Source organism: Aythya marila (assembly GCF_965140915.1).
Source record: "Aythya marila genome assembly, chromosome: 3".
NCBI classification, from domain to species: Eukaryota; Metazoa; Chordata; class Aves; order Anseriformes; family Anatidae; genus Aythya; species Aythya marila.
The window spans coordinates 60,603,959-60,624,252 of record NC_139044.1 but is presented as its reverse complement, the minus strand read 5'-3'; the positions used below and the strand labels follow the sequence as shown (position 1 = coordinate 60,624,252).

Genomic DNA, 20,294 nt, shown 5'->3' with positions numbered 1-20,294 from the left:
AACCGTCCTCAGGGCCGCCCTAGGAGCGGTGCCTGCCCGTTAAGGCAAAGGGGCGCGGCGCCTCCCCCTTCCTCCAGCGACGGCTCGCGGCTGCCGCGCTGGGGGCTGGCCGGCAGCCACACAAAGCGCCGCTCTCTCCTCTGCTCTGCTCTGCTCTCCCCTCCCTTTGTCTGCGTGGCTTTGTCTCCCCGCCGTTCCCCTCCCCGCCTCACGGGCCCGCGCCGTTCCCCCCCCCCTCCCTTTTGTGCCACCTGCGCACCGTGGGAACGGCCGCTCGCCCAATCGCGGCGCGCCGGGCTCGGGCACCGCATTTTAATTTATTAACTTATTTATATTTTATTCTTTTTTTACTATTATTATTACATTTTTATTTTTTATTATTCTGCACGAGGGAGGTGCGGGCGGGCGGCGTTGATCCCCCCGCCGCCGCCACCACCGCCGCCGCCTCCCTCCTTCCTCAGCGGCGCGGCGCGTGCCCGAGGGGCGGGCGCGCGCGGGCGGGGCGCGGGGCCCTTGCGGAGCGGCCTGGGAGACCCCGGCTCTTGGGGCCGCGCCAGCGCGCGCGGCGGCGCCTCCTCCTCCTCCCCCTCCCTCCCTCCCCTCCCTCCCTCCCCTCTCTCTCTCTTCCCCCTCCCCTCCCCTCCTTTCCCCTCCCCTCCCCTCCCTCCTCTCCCCTCCCCGCCCCCCCCGCGCCGAGTGGAAGGGGCTGGGGTTGGTGCCAGCAGCGGCGTGAGCGCTCGAGCGGCCGCCATTTTACGCCAGCTCCAGCACACCGCCCGGACACGCGCCGAGGGAGCCCGCAGCACGGAGCGACGGGGCGGAGGGGGGAGCAGCTCCTCAGCCAGCCCGAGCCGCCTACGAGCAGCCCCCCGCGCCACAGCGCGCCCCGCAGCCCCCCTTCTGCACGCCGCTTCCAGCCCCGCAGGTCAGGCGAGGAGGAGGAGGAGGGAGGAGGGAAGGAGGAAGGGTGAGGGTGAGGAGGGGGCGGCCGGGCGGGGCCCTGCAGCGCTCTGGCGTCGCGGCCCGGCTGCCGTCGTGGCCGCTGCCGGTGGGCGGCTGGGCCCCGCTGGCTCGGCGCTAGGCCTCCGGAGGAGGAGGAGGAGGAGGAAGAGGAGGAGGAGGCGGCCCCGGCTTGGGACGCGTGGCCGCCGCCTCATTGTCCCGCCGGCCCCATTCATTGCCGGGGGGAGCCGAGCGGCTCCTCCCGCACCCCCCTTCCCCTCCTCCTCCTCCTCCTCCTCCCCGTACAGCAGGCTGGCGGCGGGCCCCCGCATTGTTTCGGGGAGTAGGGGCTGAGCAGGGTGTGTGTGTGTGCTGTGTGTGGGGAGGGGGGGGCGGCGAGCTCCCGGCCGGGTGGTGAAATCGGGCCCGGGGTGTCGCAAGCGGCCTCCCGGGGGGGATACGGGTGAGAGGTGGGGAGCGGCTGCGGGGCTTTGGGGGGGGGGGGTTGGAGCCGCTCCTCCCGCGGGAGCGTGGCGGGGAAAGGGAGGGTGGGGGGGGGGGGAAGTCGGTCACTGGAGGAAGTTGTAGGACATCTGAAGGCGCAGAGCACGTGTTAACATCGCGCTCATGGCGGCCGCCGCTGCCGTGGGTGGGTGCGGGCGAGCCAAGGGCGCTTTGTTCCTCTCGCTCGGCCCGGCCGGCACCGGGGAGGGGGAGCCCGGGGCCCCCGGCCGGCGGCTGGGCCGCGGAGGGTGTCGGCCCCGCCGCCCTCCCCCGCCGCTGGCTCCTTGCTCCGTCCCGAACTTGTTCGGAGCTCCGCGGTGGAGAGACTGGAGGGAGCGAGGTGAGTCAGTGTCTGGCTGGGTTGTGTAAAACCTGCAGTGAAAGCCACCCCACCCCCGCTAGGCAGCGGTGTCAGGGCTTTCCTTTGTGTTAGGGCTTCTTTTGAGGGATTTTGGGGGGCATCTCCCGAAGCAGAAAGTGTCACGGGAGTGGTCCGCGAGCTCACCGCCAGAGCAGGGCGGCCTGGTGCACGTGCTGTCACTTCAGCAGCTCTCCTGGAAGATATTTGTGGCTTAATTACGATGCTTATTGCGTTTGGACAGATATCTGGAAACATGGCTACTGAACACGTTAATGGGAATGGTACTGAAGAGCCTATGGACACTTCTGCTGCAGTTACCCATTCTGAGCATTTCCAGACATTGCTCGATGCTGGTTTACCACAGAAAGTTGCTGAAAAGCTAGATGAAATTTACGTTGCAGGTAAGGTGTAAAACTTGCAAAACCACACCTACAATACTTTACTATATTTGTCTGTCTTTGGGCTAAAATAGCAACTTCTCGTGGTTTCCAAAGTATGGGGACTGCAGTCTTACAAACATCTGTGGATTTTTGTTATTTAGCGCTTTAATGTGTCATAGTATTTTTCAGAGAAAAGCCTTGGACCAGGCTCCTTGGACTGAGGGTTGGGAAGAGGGAGGGGAAAAATTGCATGTGACTGTAGCAACAGCTGGAATAGGCATCAGATGAGTCTTAGAAGGGGCAGGTGATGTGGTCTTTGTGCATTTTTACAGTACTTCTAGGTAACTTTATGTAACTGAAGCCATGGTAGTCATCTTCTGGCGTAAATGTTACTTTGTGATATACTATTTGAGCTCATAGGTGCAAAAATTATTGTATGGAAATAGCTAGCATATTTAAAACTTGATTTTTTTTTTTTTTTTTTTGTTATTGTGATCATTCCTCTAGTGCTGCAGTTTATAGTCTGCTCCCAAAACATATCATGGTACCATTGCTAGTCCAGCTAAGTCAGGTTTTGATAGAGTCTTCTGAATTCAGCTTCAGGATATTGAAAATTAACTTGGCCTGTGTAACGTGAATTTCAGAGAAGTCAAATACATAAAGGTGGTAGAATCTATGATTCTAAGGTAGTAAATGTTACTCTAAATCTTAACTTTTTTTTTACAAACTTGATTTTAGAAAAAGTTACTTGTACTTAATATGTTTAACTTAGAGGGCTAAGTAACTTCTAAAGTATTGTAACTTTAACCAGTGATTGATTTAGGGAACGCTGAAATATATTAGGTGTGTTAAATATGGTTAAACAAAGATTGCTGCCCACATGTAATTAGTAATTTTGTTCTTTTCTCTAGGGCTAGTTGCACATAGTGATCTAGATGAAAGAGCTATTGAAGCTTTAAAGGAATTTAATGAAGAAGGTGCACTGGCAGTGCTTCAACAGTTTAAAGACAGTGATCTCTCACATGTTCAGGTAACGTTAAGCAATTTAGAATATAATTGTTGAGGGATAAACTACTAGTAGACTGGCAAGAAGTTTGCTTAAATCTCTTCAGTGATCCATACATGATATGTAAAACAGGCCCTTTATTCATTCAAGGTAGAAATTGGTTCTGGCTTGTAATGTTCGCAGAACTGAAGATTAATGCATCTTTTGCAGAACAAAAGTGCCTTTTTATGTGGAGTCATGAAGACATACAGGCAGAGGGAAAAACAGGGGACCAAGGTGGCAGATTCTAGCAAAGGACCAGATGAGGCAAAAATTAAGGTATGTTCCTAGGAGATAAAAGGTATGAAGTCTCTCTGTGTTTTTTGTGTTTTTTTTTTGTTTTGTTTTTGCAAAGCTCTTGTGACAGAGACCTTAATTCTTATAAAACTGTGATATTCTAGTAAAGGCTATTTTAGATTATTCATCATTATTTAAGAGCTGTCATTCACATTTTCATCTTCAAGAGAAAACTTACATCCTGTTCGTTACTGGGTCTGAATGTATATTGAAACATGAAAAAGATTGGACGGTTAGATTTATGAGCTGAGGATTGACTAGTTGAGACAGTTTTACTGTTTCATAGTTTTAGGAAACTTGTCAGCATAGATCTCTGAGTTTGGAATATGTAACTTCAGCTACTGGTTTGTTTTTTTTCCTCAATTCAGGTTTAAAGCAATTCCACAACAGGGAGATAGCATGTGTGTCATAATCTGTACCCAAAATTGTTTTAAAGGATACTTTATTTCTTCATGTGAGTGTCCTGATACCAAGAAACTCCTGTGTCCAGAGCTAGCCATACCACAACTTATATTAAATTCCATGACTAGCAACTTGTCCAAAGCTAAAGGAAAGGAAAACTTAAATATGCTTACTTGATGGTTCAGAAAAGTGAGAGTATCTTTCATCTTTAACTTTTTATGTGTAAAGTGCAAAATGAATGTGTTAAAGATTACAAATAACTATGTAGCTTGCAAAACTAGAATGTTTGTTTTTCTCACTTTGAGGCTGGGATGCTGGTAATTGTAATCCCTTTTTTTAAAAAAAGGGAAAAACTTACAAACAAGTGATACAGTTCTAGTCACCACCACACAAAACAGCAGTATGTATTAAGTAACTTAAAGTAGCATAGCTTTCACTGCTGATGGCTATAGCCTTTAAAGTCACTGCAATCTTCCAGTTGTGAAGTTAACTCCTGATTGTAATTGGACTTGTTAAATGTGCTGCTCCTTTGTGCGTAGAGTTGATGTGTCTTCGCACAAAATTGTTGAAGAAAAGACTACTTTCAGAGGAGTTTCTCATTAGATATTTTGCATACATTTGTAACTGTATGCAGCAATCAGAGTGAAGAGCAGTTGTGCTGGGATGCTGCGTTTGCCCACAAGGAACTGAGGGGAGGATGGGGAGGGATAACAGCATAGGAGGAAAGGAGTTTGATCACAACTTCAGCGGCGGGATACCTGAAGCAGAAAGAACAGTGTTCCAGGAGTGTAAGCACTTAAACATGTGTTCTTTAACTTCACACTCATGAGTAATCTCATTAAGTGAAGGGAACTTCTGTGCATAAACGTTTGCAGGATTGGGCATGCCAAAACAAGAAGTGGCTCGGACTGCTAAGATCTTCCTAATTAAAGAGAAGCTCGCTGTTCTATTACTTGGCCTCTTTTTTGTATGAAAATGAAGGAATCGGGAAAACTCCATGTGAACCTCCAATTTTCTAGTGTTTCTTTACCTGGCAGTTTTAATAATTGTTTTGCAAGTTTGTTGTTAAAGTGCTAGCAGTAGGCTTGTTCGCCTGTGAGAGTTTCAAAGCAATATAGTTTAAGATGAATTATGAGCATGTCTGTTGTCTGTGAATGAAGTACGCCTAAATTAGCTGAATTTGCATGTGATTTTAACATTTTAAAATTCTTACTTGAAGGCACTCTTGGAGAGAACCGGCTACACTCTTGATGTGACTACTGGACAGAGAAAGTATGGTGGACCTCCTCCAGAGTCTGTATATTCAGGACAACAACCTTCCGTTGGTACAGAGGTATGGAGGAGGAGATGTTTGTGTAGATGTATTGCTTATATATATTAAAGAAAAAAAAATAAATACACCCAATGAATAAAAATACTCTGTGCCTCTTGCAGATATTTGTGGGCAAGATTCCAAGAGACTTGTTTGAAGATGAACTTGTTCCATTATTTGAGAAAGCTGGCCCTATATGGGATCTCCGCTTAATGATGGATCCATTAACTGGTCTAAATAGAGGATATGCTTTTGTCACTTTTTGTACTAAAGAGGCAGCTCAGGAGGCTGTTAAACTGGTAAGTCTTCTTACATCTTTCTTCCTTTCTTTTTTTCTTTCTTTTTCTTTTTTTTTTTTTTTTTTTTTTTAAGAACACACTGTGGATTATAAGCTGTTGTCCTGATCCTAATGTCTGAATGCTTAAAATTCAACTGTGTCATTTTTAGATGATTTTACAAATGTCCACCAGGCATTTTTAAGTATTTTTACATAATTCTGTGTATAAATCTTTGATGGGCGTATTAGGGGCAGGAAATAAAGTAGATGGACTGCTGTTTGGTCCAGTTAGGTGAATCTTAACAAAAGTTGTCTTAGCAATACTGACTTCTGAGCTTGTCTGTGTTTGGATGAGTTTTAGAGAAGTGTTAGTGGAGATGCTGTATTACAAAGGAGTTGGTCAGGTTTTATGGTTTTGATTTGCTTGTGCACCAGCAGGGGGCACCATGCTGGGAAAATGCATCTGAAGTCACAGAATTTCATAAGATACTTCAGATGATAAGTAATCACTTTTGACTTGTAAGGTCTATCTTGTCTCATTTAGCTATCTGGAAAATGACAAAAGCTACCAGTTAAAAACTTCTCCAGTTTTAGACAGAGGTGTGAAATGGTCTGGTATAAGGAATGGGAAACTCTTAATAAGCTTTCCAGGTTTTATGTCCTCAATCCTTACACTGCTCTTTTGTTTTTCTGGTTACATGAAATTTGAATTCTTTGAGCTAGTTAGTGCTGCATTGATGTGGCTGAGATCACAATGCATGGTGTGATCCTAAGAGTGCTAACTGTACTCGTTCTGAGGCGTGCTGATACTGTACTAATACGGCAGGGTTAAGACCTCTCTTTTGTATTAAGGGACACCTTAGGTCATTAAGGTACCTTGCTAACCCTCATGCTTGACACGAATCAGGCTGAAGATAGAAGTGCCTCCCAAAAAGTATTGAAATATCTTCAAAAAAAAAAAAAAAAAAAAAGTACAAAAAAAAGTCTGGTATCTACTGTTTAGCTTTTTAAACAAGCATGTCTGGTGTGTTCCTGTGTGCAATCCAAATATACTTAGGATAACTGTTTGCATATACCTCTTTGTACTTTCTTTGTCAGCCTAGCTATTTATATTTTGTGTAAACTCATGAGTTACTCACATGACTTACCCAAAGAGCGAAACAAATTTAAATATATTATCAGAAGCGTCTATTAAATGAAAAGGAGTTTTTCTTCAGTTAGCTCTATTTTGCTTAAATGCAGCATGCTCCTGAGGGGGATCTGCAAAGTTATTCAGATTGTGTTTGCATAAAAGTTACAGCTCAGGTCCTGGCCTCAGTCTTCATTGAACAATCTGAGGGAATGGAAGGAGGTCCCTTTATATTTGATCTTTGCTATGCAGGAAAAAATACAGCATTGCATGTTGTTTCTCAGCTAGATAGCCACAGAGTGTAATAGTTGAAAAGCATTGGGGTTGGTACAGCAGTTTTTCAGCCTTCATGCTAACCTTTGAAGGCAGGGTTAGCTCTAAACTGGATCCTGTGACGTTTGTTAGCTTTTGAATAGTCCCAGTTGACTGGGTAGTTTGGTGTGTTAGAAGTTGCCCAAGGTGCCTGAGTGATTTGCAAGGGTACCAGAAAAGTATGACCATGTGGCTTAGTTGAAAATTATGGGTCTGTGTCTTGTAGTTTTTTATACATGCATGGGAGAGGTTGCTGAAAGACCTATGAGAAATTCTACCCTCTTGGGTCATAGTTATTTTAACAGGCAGTGTTCTTTCTGACACTACTTCTGATGTGTAGACAGCTTGTTTCAGGGATTTCTGGATATCATGGAACTGGGGATTCTCTGCTTCCCATCCCTTTGCCAGAGGCTTTTTTTTCCCCATTCATGATTCTGAAATGTACCAAAAATGAGAATAAAAATCTCTGCATTGCTTTGGTTTTCCAACTAATAGACAGCTACGAGGCTTTGTCAATACTCAAGCAGCAGAAAATACACTGACTGTCTTCAGGCTCTTGCAATTGGTGTAACATATTCTGCATGTGATTCACTTCTGCATAGCTATGGTATCATTCAGAGACTTTATAATATCTTCATATAATACTGAACCAATATTTTAGGTAAACTTAATGTTGACTTCTTCTATTCATCCACCAGAAGAAACCTTGCACTTAAAAGGTTGAAGCCCTGATTTTGTTTATGCATAGCTCCAGCAGCTTACAAAGAGAGATCCCAAAATTTTGTTTGAAATACTTTTGGTGCTGTGCTTGAGACAAAAATGGAACAATGATGTGGCTTGATCCTGAGAAGACACTCAGATATGAACAGTAGTTAACTTCATGTCCAATACTTAATCCAGTGTACAGGTGTCAATCCCCCCAGCCAGTTAAGTAGAAGCAGCATCTGAAGTGCTGTTCACCCAAGTACCAGCTGTTACAAGTCAGGTCTGACTTTCTTCAGGCATTTTTCTCCCTGTCCACGTGCTTGCATCTCCCTTCTGTTTACACTCTTTCAGCTATGAATTACAGTTCCAGTTGTGTGTTTATGTGCACACTCAATTCCTAATATTTCATATGAAACTGTTAGATTTCAGTTTTGGAAAAGATTTCTGAGTGATGAGGGTTACTGCAGACATGCACAAAATTAAATACTTGCGGGCCAAGCTTATAGGAGAATGTATACTGCATGCTACTGTATATAGTTTTAAGCTTTAGTTTTAAGCTATAGTTTTAAGTTTTTTGACTAGAGCTAATGTAAATTTGATCAAAATGCAGGTACAGGTGCAGATATCCCTATTAAGCAGTTTGCCAGCTAGACACAGTAGTGCAGGTTGCTTGCTGCTGGAACCAAACTGCAGGTGAAAGTGGATGAAATGAGAAGGCAGACTTTACCTGTTTGTGAATCAGTTCTTGAGGAACTTAGCAAAAAAATATATATATATTTTTTGGTATCTAGGGGGTGCTAATGTCTCTGCTGACTTGAGGCATTGCTTCAGTGGTGACGAGGGAAAAGTGTTATGCTGACCTTGCTAATTTGGTAGCACACACACAAATTAAGATTTGGGCCCATAGGTATCTAATCTAAGTTTGCAGCTGCTTTGCAAACTGTTTGCCTAAAAAACACTAATTGTGTGTGTAGGAGCATCTAGCTCTAGACTATTTCATCTGTGGTAGGATAAACATATGACAGAAAGTAGTAAAGTATGATAGTACGGAGAAAAAAACTGTAGAAACTAGTATCAACATGGATTAGCAATGCTAGACTACTTATTTTTCTTTGAAGTTATGAAAAGTTTTTGGTATGAGGTATAAGAGAGCTTCTATTTTGGATTAAATATGAAGTTAGGCTTTGGTCTTAAATTCTAACAGGAGCAGCCAGATAGTACCTTCTCTTATCCATATATACGTCAGTTGAAGAAGAATCAATTTGTCTTGTATCCAGACTAATAAGCTGCTAGCTTTTTTGTAAACCTGTTTCTTTAAAGGATTTTTTTTTTCCAGATTGTATAATCTTCTCTTTGTTAATGCGTACAAGTCTTCGTCAGTGTTCATAAATACATATATATAAATACATCTTCCTGTGTGGTTTTGTTTCAGACTTTAAAATCAACTCTTCCACTGCTACACAGTCAACAGATAGGGAGATGTCTTTCACTGTATTGTGTTATGCTTTGCGACATAACTAGTTGGAAAGATGCCACTCAAGATCCTTTTAGCATGTACAGTTTTTTTCAGTTTACTTCTTGTACAATTGTATAGCTTTGAAAGTCTTCAGTGATGTAGTTTTTGTTTGTAATGGCTAAATATAAATACATCTTCACCCTGGTTTTTAGTGCCCTAAGCAAGAAGGGGGTGTGGGAGAACCTGCTTATGTGGGAAGTTTACCACCAGACACAAAATCACTCACAGAATAAATAGCTAGATTAAATTTTGAAAAGCTATCCTACTACTTGTCAATAAAATGTTGACCACTAAATACATTTTCCTAGCTAAAGAATTGCCTGTTGCAGGGCTTGCAGTGCAGGAAAGTGGTTGATGTACCACCAGTTGACCTCCCAGCTGCTTATTTGGATGATACATGTCTGTCTGCATCGCAATGAAGGGCATTTTTGTCAGCAGATGTCTACAGTAATAGTTTTTTTCCCCTTGAACTGTTGATGTGTTCAGAGTGTTTTCTAAACAGTCTGTTTGGGGAACGGAATATGAACAGAAGCCTTAGGATTTCAAAGCAATAGAAGTCTCTTTTTGCCGTTTGCTGTCTCTATCCGTGTAATCTACATGCTTGGGAAAGAATTTGGCAATTGCTCTTGTATGCTTTGTGGAGAAGACCCGATCGTGGCTTTCCTTTGTGAACTGTGTGGAGCTTTGGAAGGGAATCTGACTTCAATTGTAACACCTGTCTTCTATTAGACACACAATACAATTTAAGAATTCACAGATGCAATCTGTAGAGGAACCTGAATGTTGTTCTGTGCTGTTGTGAAGGGGGAGTAGCCTTGATCTTGTTGGTTTGGACATATTAACCTTTTGTGGTTCTGCATGAAGAAGTCTAAAGATCTATGTATTAAGACGAAGGCTTGAACAAGAAAGGAAGGGTAGTTGTGGGCTGCCACTGTGGAGATAACTTAGAGAGCATGGGTATAATGCAAAATATTTGAGTATATATCATAAGAACGTGTTAATCGCTGAAGAATTTAATATATTACTAAATTTGCAGAAGCAAAAGATTTGGTATTGCTACTGTTGGACGGGAGTGAAAGTTATGTGTGACTGATGATTGTCTGTTTTTCTTTCAGTACAACAATCATGAAATTCGTTCTGGAAAACACATTGGTGTATGCATCTCTGTTGCCAATAATAGGCTTTTTGTTGGTTCTATTCCTAAGAGTAAAACCAAGGAGCAAATTGTTGAAGAATTCAGCAAAGTAACAGGTAACTGAGTAACTGCTTCATACAGCTAGAGGGTGGCAAACGTGATTAGTGATGAAGTATTTTTACCATCTTTTGGCTTATGGTTGAATGACAATGAATTCAAACTGAGATGACTTAGCATTTGTCCTGATTTTTATTTATTTAAAACAAAACAAAAAATCTGACTGCTGAGGGATGAAATATTTGTAATTAAACAAGGTGTGCAGTTCCAAGTTTTACTGAGAAAATGTGTGTATTGTTTAAAAAAGCCATTCAAACAGATGGTTTAATTATGTCAGTGCTAATTGATGTTTTAAAGCTTTTCAAGACAGAACTGAAGCAGGTTGGGAAACATAACTAGTTCTGTGCTTCAGAGTTCTTACTGATTTGATAAGGATCTGTTTCTGTTAACAGCATATAAACTCCGTCAGGTAACGTTTTACGGCTTCCTGTGTTACTGAATGATATACTTTAGGTTCCTTGGAGCAACACTGAAACTCTTAGATGTCATGAAATCATGCAAGTTTAACCTTTTGTTCTTTGGACATCCGTGGAAAAAACAGATGCTGATAAGTATTGTGACTTAGGGGGTGGGTTGAGAAGAAAAGTGACAAAGCACAACTTTGGGTTGCACTCCCTGCTCTGTTCAGTGAGATGGAAGGTATTCTTCTGTAGCTTCTAAGCTTTCTTCACTTAATAAAAGGGATCCGAAGTTGGGATAGTCCAATGACTCTTGGAGAATGTGGGTCTTGAAAGTAGGGAAGTTTTAATAAGCACACAGTCTGAAAAGACTAGCATGTTAGTGCTTATCTGGAACTGCTAATCAGATGCGTACTTCTCGGAAAGATAATCCTTACTTTATAATACAAACTCATGGATTAAAGCCATAACAAAGGAATATTTTGCTTATTTTCAGAGGGCCTTACAGATGTCATATTGTATCATCAGCCCGATGACAAGAAAAAGAACCGGGGTTTCTGTTTCCTTGAATATGAAGATCACAAGACTGCTGCTCAGGCCAGACGTAGGTTAATGAGTGGCAAGGTGAAAGTCTGGGGAAATGTTGTTACAGTTGAATGGGCTGACCCTATAGAAGACCCAGATCCCGAAGTCATGGCAAAGGTAATAAAGCTGTAAGGGAAACATAATATAAGTAAAGTGCCTTGTTCCAAAGTAAGTACTTCTTAATATGAGCATAAGTTTAAATAGCATCTTGCAGCCCTCTTGAAAGAAATGTTGTAAGCGAGATGATAAAAATAAGAATGCACTCTAGAATTAATGTGAATTCAAAAAACTATTGGCAGATGTTATCTTGTGCTCCCAAGGATGAATGATACGTATGCTGGTGTAGTTGATTCCTAATCTGGAAGTGGTGGTGGTGACTCCCCAAAATAAAACGACTTTGTAGATTAGTATGTGGTGGCACAGAAATCCAGAAATGATCAGAGAACAAGCCTTAATGATTTTTAACCCTGGAACCACATGTTTATCACTTCAGAGGTAGAACATTACAGTAACACACACAAATTGGGATTTTTTAAAGCTATCCTGTAGAAGTTACTTTTGAGTATTTAAGTAATTACTTTGTATTTGGAACTCAGTATTTTTGACTTGGGTGCAGTGTTAAATCTGTAAAATATTAAGACTGGTAATATTTTGGAGTTGGAGTATTTCAGTTAAGCTAAGGTCTGAACTTCAACATCTTGAATTACATTACAGCACATTATTTTGCTGTAGAAATATTAACCTTTTTTTTTTTTTTCCCCATCAGATAATGCCCAGACCTATCTTTTTCAATCACGTTGTGTAGCTGAGTTGTTTCATGGAAGCTCCTAGCTAGTCTATATCCTTTTCTCTTTCTCTGTATTTGCTTTTTGTCATTGCTTTTACTCTTGTTTGAGACATGTCACTTGCTGGAGTCCTACTTTGATGGACCTAGTAATACAGTGTGGCTGGGATCTCCTCTTTGGTGAGCCATAAGGGAAAAGGGTTGGGGCAGGGACTCATTTTTAGGAGAAAAAAAAAAAAAGCCTGCTTTTATAACATCGCTATCACAGAAGCTCTTGTACTACCCAGTTTGCAGACTTCATTTTTTTGCCCTGTATCATATATGATCAACAGCAGGGAAGAGTCTTGCAGGTAGAAGTGGTCAGAGGTGGCATTTCCTATATGTGGCAGTCTATCTGATCAGTTTCTTGGCTCAGGAAATCCTACTCCAACAAACTGTTGAATTAGCACAAACTTCTGCTGACATGACCACATAGATAAGCGGGGTGTGATAGGGGATGTGATGAGGTAGGTGTCTTTCTGAAGTAAGTTTATAAATGTCGGAATGAAAGGCTAAAGAAATCAGTGTTTTGTGGCATTTGATATTCATTTTTTGAATGTTATGTTTTAATACCTCAAAGTTTTTGTATTTAAAATGGGAAGTGTGCAGAAAATGTTACATTTTATTGCTATTTGCCAAATACAGACAGTTGATGCAAAAGGGAATGGAAATGTGAATGAGAATGCTGAAAAAGTAGAGTGCACAGTTTGTGGCTGTATGCAGAAGCAGAGGCAAGTGTTGGTGTCTGACTTTTCTGGCTTGCTGCATCCCTTAGTTTATTCTTACAACAAGGAAAGGCTCTGTTCCAGTCTTCCTTGCCCACTTCAAGTACGTTTACAGAAAGCCTGATCACATTTGGCCCCTCTGGAGGTGTTAGGTTTGCTTTCTGGAGTTTACTGCTGTGTTATGTTTAAGAGCAGCCCAGCTACTTGTCACAGTCACACTGATCTCCCAGCTGTGAGCTGCAGGTTGGCCGTCTGCTCCTGAGCGCTGTCATTAGGGAGCAAAGGGAGAGCTCTTGGCCCTGGTCTCGCACATTCCTTTGGTAGAAGGCTCTGGGGGAAACACTGTGAGTAGGAGGTTGCTTTCATCACAATAATCATCTGGTCTGCAGCGTGCTCATACACATTACCAGAAAAGAAAGTCCATAAGAGCAAAGCATGGGGAAGGCAGATTCACCTCAGTAGCTAGATGGTGAACAGCATTGTTCTAAATACCTGGCAGAAAAGCATGCCAATTCATCAGTGTATTGACACCTACTAATTTACAATTCTGAAGTGTTTTCTCAAGCCTTTTTTTCCGTTCTCCTCCAGACTTTTGTTTAAATGTTGCAGAGTGTGCTACATGGACGTGTACTTACCAAATATTGAAGCACTTGAAATTTAAAGGGGGTGTTACCTTAAATATGAAGTACCTTCAGTGTGAGGAGGAGAAAAGCTAGCTTTCGAAGCTACAGATGTATGTGCTAGAGGAGTGCAGTACTTGTTCTGACAGATCAGTGTATGTGTATAATCAGTGAAGTAATTGATTTCTAGTCCAAACTTTTTTCTAACTTCCGGTGGTTTTGTTGATAGTTCTTTTCTCCTAAGCAGCATTTTGATGCCTCTTACATTTTAAATTATTCCTGTAACGTGGCTGAGGCTACAGAGCATGTGCTAGATTGGCAGGTTAAGCAGCTAAATAAAGTCTTGTGCTCATGGCTGCCTGGTAGATTACAGGAGAGGAGACAGGGACTAACCTTTGAAGAACATAGTAACAAAGCTTGAAGTGTTTGTACTCTAGGTAAAAGGGGGAAAAGGAACAGATCCCAGTAGTTCTGGGGGTAGTCCAGCCTTCAGCAGTTTTACAAGTGGGCCCTGCCTTTATGACAAAATGCTGCTGTGCACTTGCACTTAGGATAGCGGGCTATATTGCTTGTTTTAGATGTGCATTCCTCGTTACAACCTACAAGCCTTAATCAAGAAGACTTTTTTAACCTCTTACCTTAAATGAAGTGAAAATAGTTCCTTCTTTCACCCTACGCTTTGACCTGCCTGTTAGTTTTGACATGTTCCTTGACTGGTTGAGCTGCACTTCTGGTCTGTAACGTGGCCAAAGATATTATTGAGGTGTTAGAGATTAATGGATTTGTCTATGTGGGAGAAAAATTTAAACTAATTTCTTATTAAAAAAAAAAAATAATGTCCTGTTAGTACTAAAATCTTGTACTAAAAAGATGGTTTCTTCTTGAGGTTTTTAATCATATCTGACACTAAATGTGTCAGTCATTGTGGACTGGTGAAGGCTTCTTAGGGTTGGTTCCTCCTGAGATGCAAGTTTTCATCCTTTCCTAAAGTATAAGAGTAAGGAACATTTGTTTGCATTTTACCAGTTTTAAAAGCAGGTGGTTACAAAGCAAAACTTCTGTTATTCTCTGAAACAAAATAAGGTAAGGTAAAGTAAATGATTAGAATGGTTTACTGAAAAGGGTTCTTGGAAGGCACACAGTTCGCTTGTACTATCAAGGCATATAGGAGAAGCTTAACACAGGATAGGAGAAAGCTTTCCTTGTGGAGCTGGCTGTGACTTTTTTTATCCCCTGAGAATCAGCAAGAATAGCTATTGCCAAAGGCTAGAATTGATTCTCTAGATCAGATTTATAGTCTTGTAGTATCCTTTTTTTTTTTTTTCCAAGCTCTGCATCCCATCCGAGTTCTGCAATCAAGTGAGACAAGTTTATTTGTAACTTTAATTACACAGTAATTATGTCTTATACAACAGGTGTTGGGGTTTACTGAATTCCTGTGCTTTGTAGGAGCAGAGATCGTAGCTCAGCTTCAGGGAATTGAAGCATGCTTCCTGTGGCCCTTTGGTACCCCGTGTTACTTGCAGTGACCTTTGGGACTAGGAATGGGAAGTCAGAAGCTGCCGTGTACCATGTTCACTTGCTTTTTGTCATCAGCTAGTTAGAAGCCACTAACAGTGGACGGGGTGTGGAAAGATGTTGCAGTTCTTTGTGGCCGATTGGCAGCTGCACTGTAGGAAAGTAAGGCTGTAATGTCAGCACGTGGTGGCAGTGTGTGGAAGGGGCTCCCCCAGCATGTAAGAGAGGCTTATAAATTGCCAGAACTCACAGGTGATGTCATGCAAAAATGATAATGTCCAGACATTATCATTTTATCAGTGTAACCTCGGTGTGGGGGCAAGGACAAGCCTTTGAATGCTTCCAGCCCAGTAACATACGTGATTTGCAGGTGTCCAGTGCATGCTGACTGGTTTATCTAGTGTCAGTCTTTGTCAGATTGCCTTGTTTTCTTTCATCTTAAAGCAGTTGGTGGTTGGTTCAACTTGGCACTGATGGTGTAGTCACTGTCAGGCAGTTAACAAGATGTATCTAAACCCTTCAGATAACTAGCCTTTCTGATCCTAAAAGCTGCCTAGCACTCTTCATGTAGCGTACAAGCCATATTGCATGCTTTAGAGGGGGAGGGAATAGGTTTTCAGTTAATTTGAGGTGGCTGTTTCTCAAGGAAAAGACGCAGTTTGACTTGTGAGAAAGTCCAAGGGTGACCTGGCAATGTCAGCCTTCGTATCCTTTTCTGTATTTCTTCCCTCTTGTAACCGTGGATTCAGGTCACTGAGTGCTCCTCAGGCAAGCGCAGTCCTGCTGCTAGGTATTTGGTGTAGCTGTAGCAGGGAAGCCACAAGTTAAGCAGCTTGAGAGCTGCAGTGCTGTCACCTCTGACCTAGATATTACAGTGATGACTGTTCTGCAAAACCTGTCTAAACAATGGAATGTTTTGATAACTTAATTATTTTGTGTGTAACCAGTCTCAGTTGCCTTCTTTCAAATTTGAAAGCGTTCCTGACTTGAAAATTACTACTGCTAGGATTTTTTTCAAACGTTAACAGAAACTGTGTTGACTTTCAGGATACTGGTGCTATGTAATCGTGTTGGAAAATTGATCTAATATTTTTAGCAGTCAGGGATGTTTGCTGCCAACTTGTGCTGTATGAATATATATATATATATGAGTATATATTTACATAACTACCTCTATAAAATGTAGTACTTAAAATGTAATGATATTTTCAGTGCTGCCAATAGTAATGACTTGCAAAACTTTTTGTCTAAATAGTGTTTTTAATTTTTTTTTTTTCTAGGTAAAAGTTCTGTTTGTACGCAATCTTGCCAATACTGTAACAGAGGAGATACTAGAAAAGGCCTTCAGTCAATTTGGAAAGCTAGAGCGAGTGAAGAAGCTAAAAGACTATGCTTTCATCCATTTTGATGAACGGGATGGTGCTGTAAAGGTAAGTGAAGAGGGCTGTACCCCCTGTGTGTGCGTGTGATTAAGTGTAACATTTTGAAGCTGTATACTTCTAACTTCAGAAAAAATCTGTCTGGAGGAGTGTTCAAAGGCTTCCGATGTCTTTGTCCTCTCTGGGTGTCTCCTAAGAAAATTCATTTGCTAATTTGAAAAACTAGATCTTAGATGCACCTAAGTAGTTTTTCTGATGAATATCTGAGCTAGTCATACCCGTTATCAGTTGAAATTGAAGTGCCAGAAGTTGAGTGACTCTTCTCACCAAGTTAGCAGTAGACTAGTGCAGTTTCTCTAGGACAGGTGATAAAAAAAAATTAGATCATCTTTTTATTCTCTAGGAACAGAATGACTTCCTTTTTATGGTGTGGAATAATCACCTTTTCTTTTCATGAGAAGTGTGGGACAGCTGAGGAATTGTCTTCCCTGGATTTTGTTAGCATGGTCTTGCTGGATTTTCTCTGCTCATCTGTTGTTAGGAAGGGAAAGTGCACTTCCTCTCCTGCCTATAGTGTGTCTATTTTTATGTCCCGTGGGAGGATACAGCAGGATACAAGGGGATTCAGCTTTTCTTGTTCATCCAGATGCCTTGAAGCAGATGCTTATGAAGATGATGGAAAGAATCTTCTCACAGGATATGTATCCTGTCGAGGCTCAGAGTCCCTAGAAGTGGTAGAATCTTTAGGATTCCTCTGCTTAAAATTAACTTGTAGCAATTACTGTGACCCATGGGAAACATGCGCGTGTGTTGGTGTGGTTTTTGTTTTATTTTTTTTAAGTGAGAATGACACACGTACTCTTTTTTTTTTTTTTGAGGGGGGGGAGGGGCCTGGCTTAAAAAAGAAGTTACTACATGTAAAATAAAGACATAAAAACATACACTCGCCTCTAGTTTTAGTACCATTTGTGTTAATGCTAACAGGAGACATTTACTGCCAATATTTTTTGCTGTCCTTTCAGAAATTAATTCTGTCCCGTCATTAACTGAAACAACTTAAAAGATTGAAGCCTATTTAGAATTTTTAGTGGGAGACTTTCAAGCTTATACATACCATCCTGGGTTTGAGAACTAAGTTAAGAGGAAACGCATAACTTCCTGGAACCCATAATGCTGTGCTAATTTTTTTAGATTTATATTGTTGTTTTAGCTATGGATAACATTTAAAAATGCATATTCTAAAGGATAGAGTAAACTTAATAACTTCGGATATGCTTAGAAGTATATTTAAAGTCTGGTTAATTCCTTCAGGCAATGGAAGAAATGAATGGCAAAGATTTAGAGGGAGAAAACATTGAAATTGTTTTTGCTAAGCCACCAGATCAAAAAAGGAAAGAACGGAAAGCTCAGAGACAAGCGGCTAAAAATCAGATGTAAGTGTAAATGCATGCACATACCTTGTATTACTTCTGAAAGACATGTATATTCGTACAGAACTAGAACTTGGGGTAGTTCATAGCTTTACCATAGTGTATACAGGTTCTTTGGCTTCTCTGAAAATGTTGGATGCGTTTAAGTTGTTTGTGTTTTACTTAAGGTCTAGGAGGGAGCGCTGTTTGTGAGAATTCAGGTACTGTTTTGATCAATGGGCGTATGAGCAACAGAAATGCTTGCAGGTCATTAAATGTGCACCCTTCTTGCTTTAGAATAAAAAGTTTCCTGTATTTCTGCACTGATCTGTCCCATGAATGTATTCAGCAGCATGTATTCCTTTTACCAGACCTAGAAGTACTGATACAGGTCCCCTGTTTAAGAAAATACTCTCTGAAGGAAGGATCCTGGCATACTTTTTTGCCATTTCCAGAAGACAGATTATTCATGAAGTTTCTAAACTCACACTAATAAAGATCTCCTGTTAATAAATGCTGAACATGGCAAACAATGCATTGCTTGCCACTGTGTTCTGCTTAATGTTCTCGCATATTTATCTTCTTGGATATCTTGTAGCTTTCCTAACCATCTTCCCTCCCCCACCGTATTTCCAAAAATAACTTCTGCCAGTGCTGCTGTGCAGCATACAAGAAGGCAGAATAGTGAGGTTACCAGATTAATACAGATCTCCAGATGGTGACCTAGCGTACGCATGGAACTGCTTAAGTTTGCCCTGCTTATAGGTGTCGTAACTTTCTTGGCCCTTTTGTTCTCCTTCCTTAGGCATCTGGTGTTACTGTAAGCAGTCAGCTTCATTATTCTTTTGCTCCTCTTCTGTGCTAGGCCTTTTCTGTTCTGCCTATTTTTTTTTGGCAATACTTTCTTTCTCTATATTCTGCATCTTTTCAACACCACAATAAAAAACAGATTAATTATAATTTGAAATACTGTTGAAAGTTGTACTACTTGCCTCTTGACATTGGCAACTGTTTGCATGGTTTTGTTGTCTCTGGTTGGAGATGCACATTCTCTAGTTGAATTTGAGTAATACCAGAAAAATCTTACAGTGCAGTAGACAGTTCTGCTAGCTTTGTGTTCAAGATCTGGTAGTGGTCCATTTCTAGTGGAGGAAAAGGAAGATATTCCTAAAAGGTGCTTGATCAGTTAAGTGCTGTGTGATTTCCCTTCCATTGCCCCTACCTGTTCTTCGCAGGTAATCTGGGATTCAGAATTATTAGTTCTGGATATTAACATTTATTTATAACACTGGGCTTCTTCCTGACATGTGACACCTTTAATATATATTAATATAATGATGTCTGTTATCTCCACACACCCCCTTTACTTGGTGCGTGCTTGATTTTGTGGATATAGGTAAACTAGGGCTGTCTGTTGTTTTTTCTAGTCAGAGGTAAAGTAAATCCAGTTGTTCAGTCCTTTCTAGTTCTTTTGTTCAGGAATTTGAAACGTTCCTTTACTTTTATGAACTGTTAATGCATCTTAGGCAGGAAAGCAGCTAGTTTCATTAGGTATGTTTGGACTTTGAACGGTTTATTCATAAGTGAATTGTAAGGGCTTTTAATTTTCTTAGGATTCTAAAAGGTGAGAGGGAGTAGAATGATATGTGTGTTAAGTCTGTATCCTAGTTACTTGGAAAGTTTGGAGTGACATCTTAAGGTCTTAGAGGTGTCTTGCAGTTTGTACTATATTTACAGTTGTAGTTGTAAAAATAGTTTTTATATAAACTTGCATATAGCTATAGATTCAATCTGACTCATACGTTATGTACCTGGTGATCTTAACCTCCCAGTATATAAGTGACTTTTTAATGAGTAAGAAGCATTTTGAATCGTACCTTTCCTGCTTAAAACCCCTCGTGGCTGTCAGGAGTAGAATTCTTAATCTGTACAAGTCACTTTGCTTTTTAATGTATCTTGAGTTCTGTTAGCTGTGTAACTATCTGAGGGGGGAAAGAAACAAACCCAAACACGTAGATAAAAGGGCAAAAAAGTTGGCTTAATAAGTTGGCTCCAACCTAGGTTTGAAGGGAGGTGTTAGAAGGCTTGACAGGAGAGACCTTACTAGCAAATGCATGTCAAATCACCGTCTTAGGGAGTGATTGAGCTACTGGTAGTATGCCTTCATAGAATTTGGCTTTTGGGAAGCTAAAACAATTACCCTTGATGAAAATTCTTGGATTTAGGTATTTAAAAAAAAAAAAAAATCAAATCTATATTTACCCCAAACTTCTCCTCTGAAATTTTCATAAATTTCAGTAGGTGTTGTGAATGGGATACCTGGTACGATGCAAGATACTAAAAATAACGTGTTGGCTTGAGCATTCAGTGAGAAAGTGAAAGATCAGATACCACAATGAGAGG

The 20,294-nt window shown here is 41.4% G+C and overlaps 1 protein-coding gene across 5 annotated transcripts in view; it reads left to right on the top strand.

The window, feature by feature from the left end:
• The first annotated feature begins 659 nt into the window (after positions 1-659).
• Positions 660-20,294, top strand: part of SYNCRIP (synaptotagmin binding cytoplasmic RNA interacting protein) — a 24,676-nt gene continuing 5,041 nt past the window's right edge. For 3 of the 5 annotated variants that reach the window (XM_082757661.1, XM_082757660.1, XM_082757659.1), the window contains exons 1-10: positions 660-925; positions 2,049-2,208; positions 3,099-3,217; positions 3,404-3,511; positions 5,151-5,264; positions 5,366-5,542; positions 10,298-10,433; positions 11,329-11,534; positions 16,384-16,533; positions 17,794-17,915. In XM_082757661.1, the coding sequence (XP_082613787.1) occupies positions 2,061-2,208; positions 3,099-3,217; positions 3,404-3,511; positions 5,151-5,264; positions 5,366-5,542; positions 10,298-10,433; positions 11,329-11,534; positions 16,384-16,533; positions 17,794-17,915 (1,280 nt within the window). In that variant the 5' untranslated portion in view covers positions 660-925; positions 2,049-2,060. The remainder of the gene's footprint in view (positions 926-2,048; positions 2,209-3,098; positions 3,218-3,403; positions 3,512-5,150; positions 5,265-5,365; positions 5,543-10,297; positions 10,434-11,328; positions 11,535-16,383; positions 16,534-17,793; positions 17,916-20,294) is intronic. The other 2 variants (XM_082757663.1, XM_082757662.1) reach the window with 1 other exon arrangement.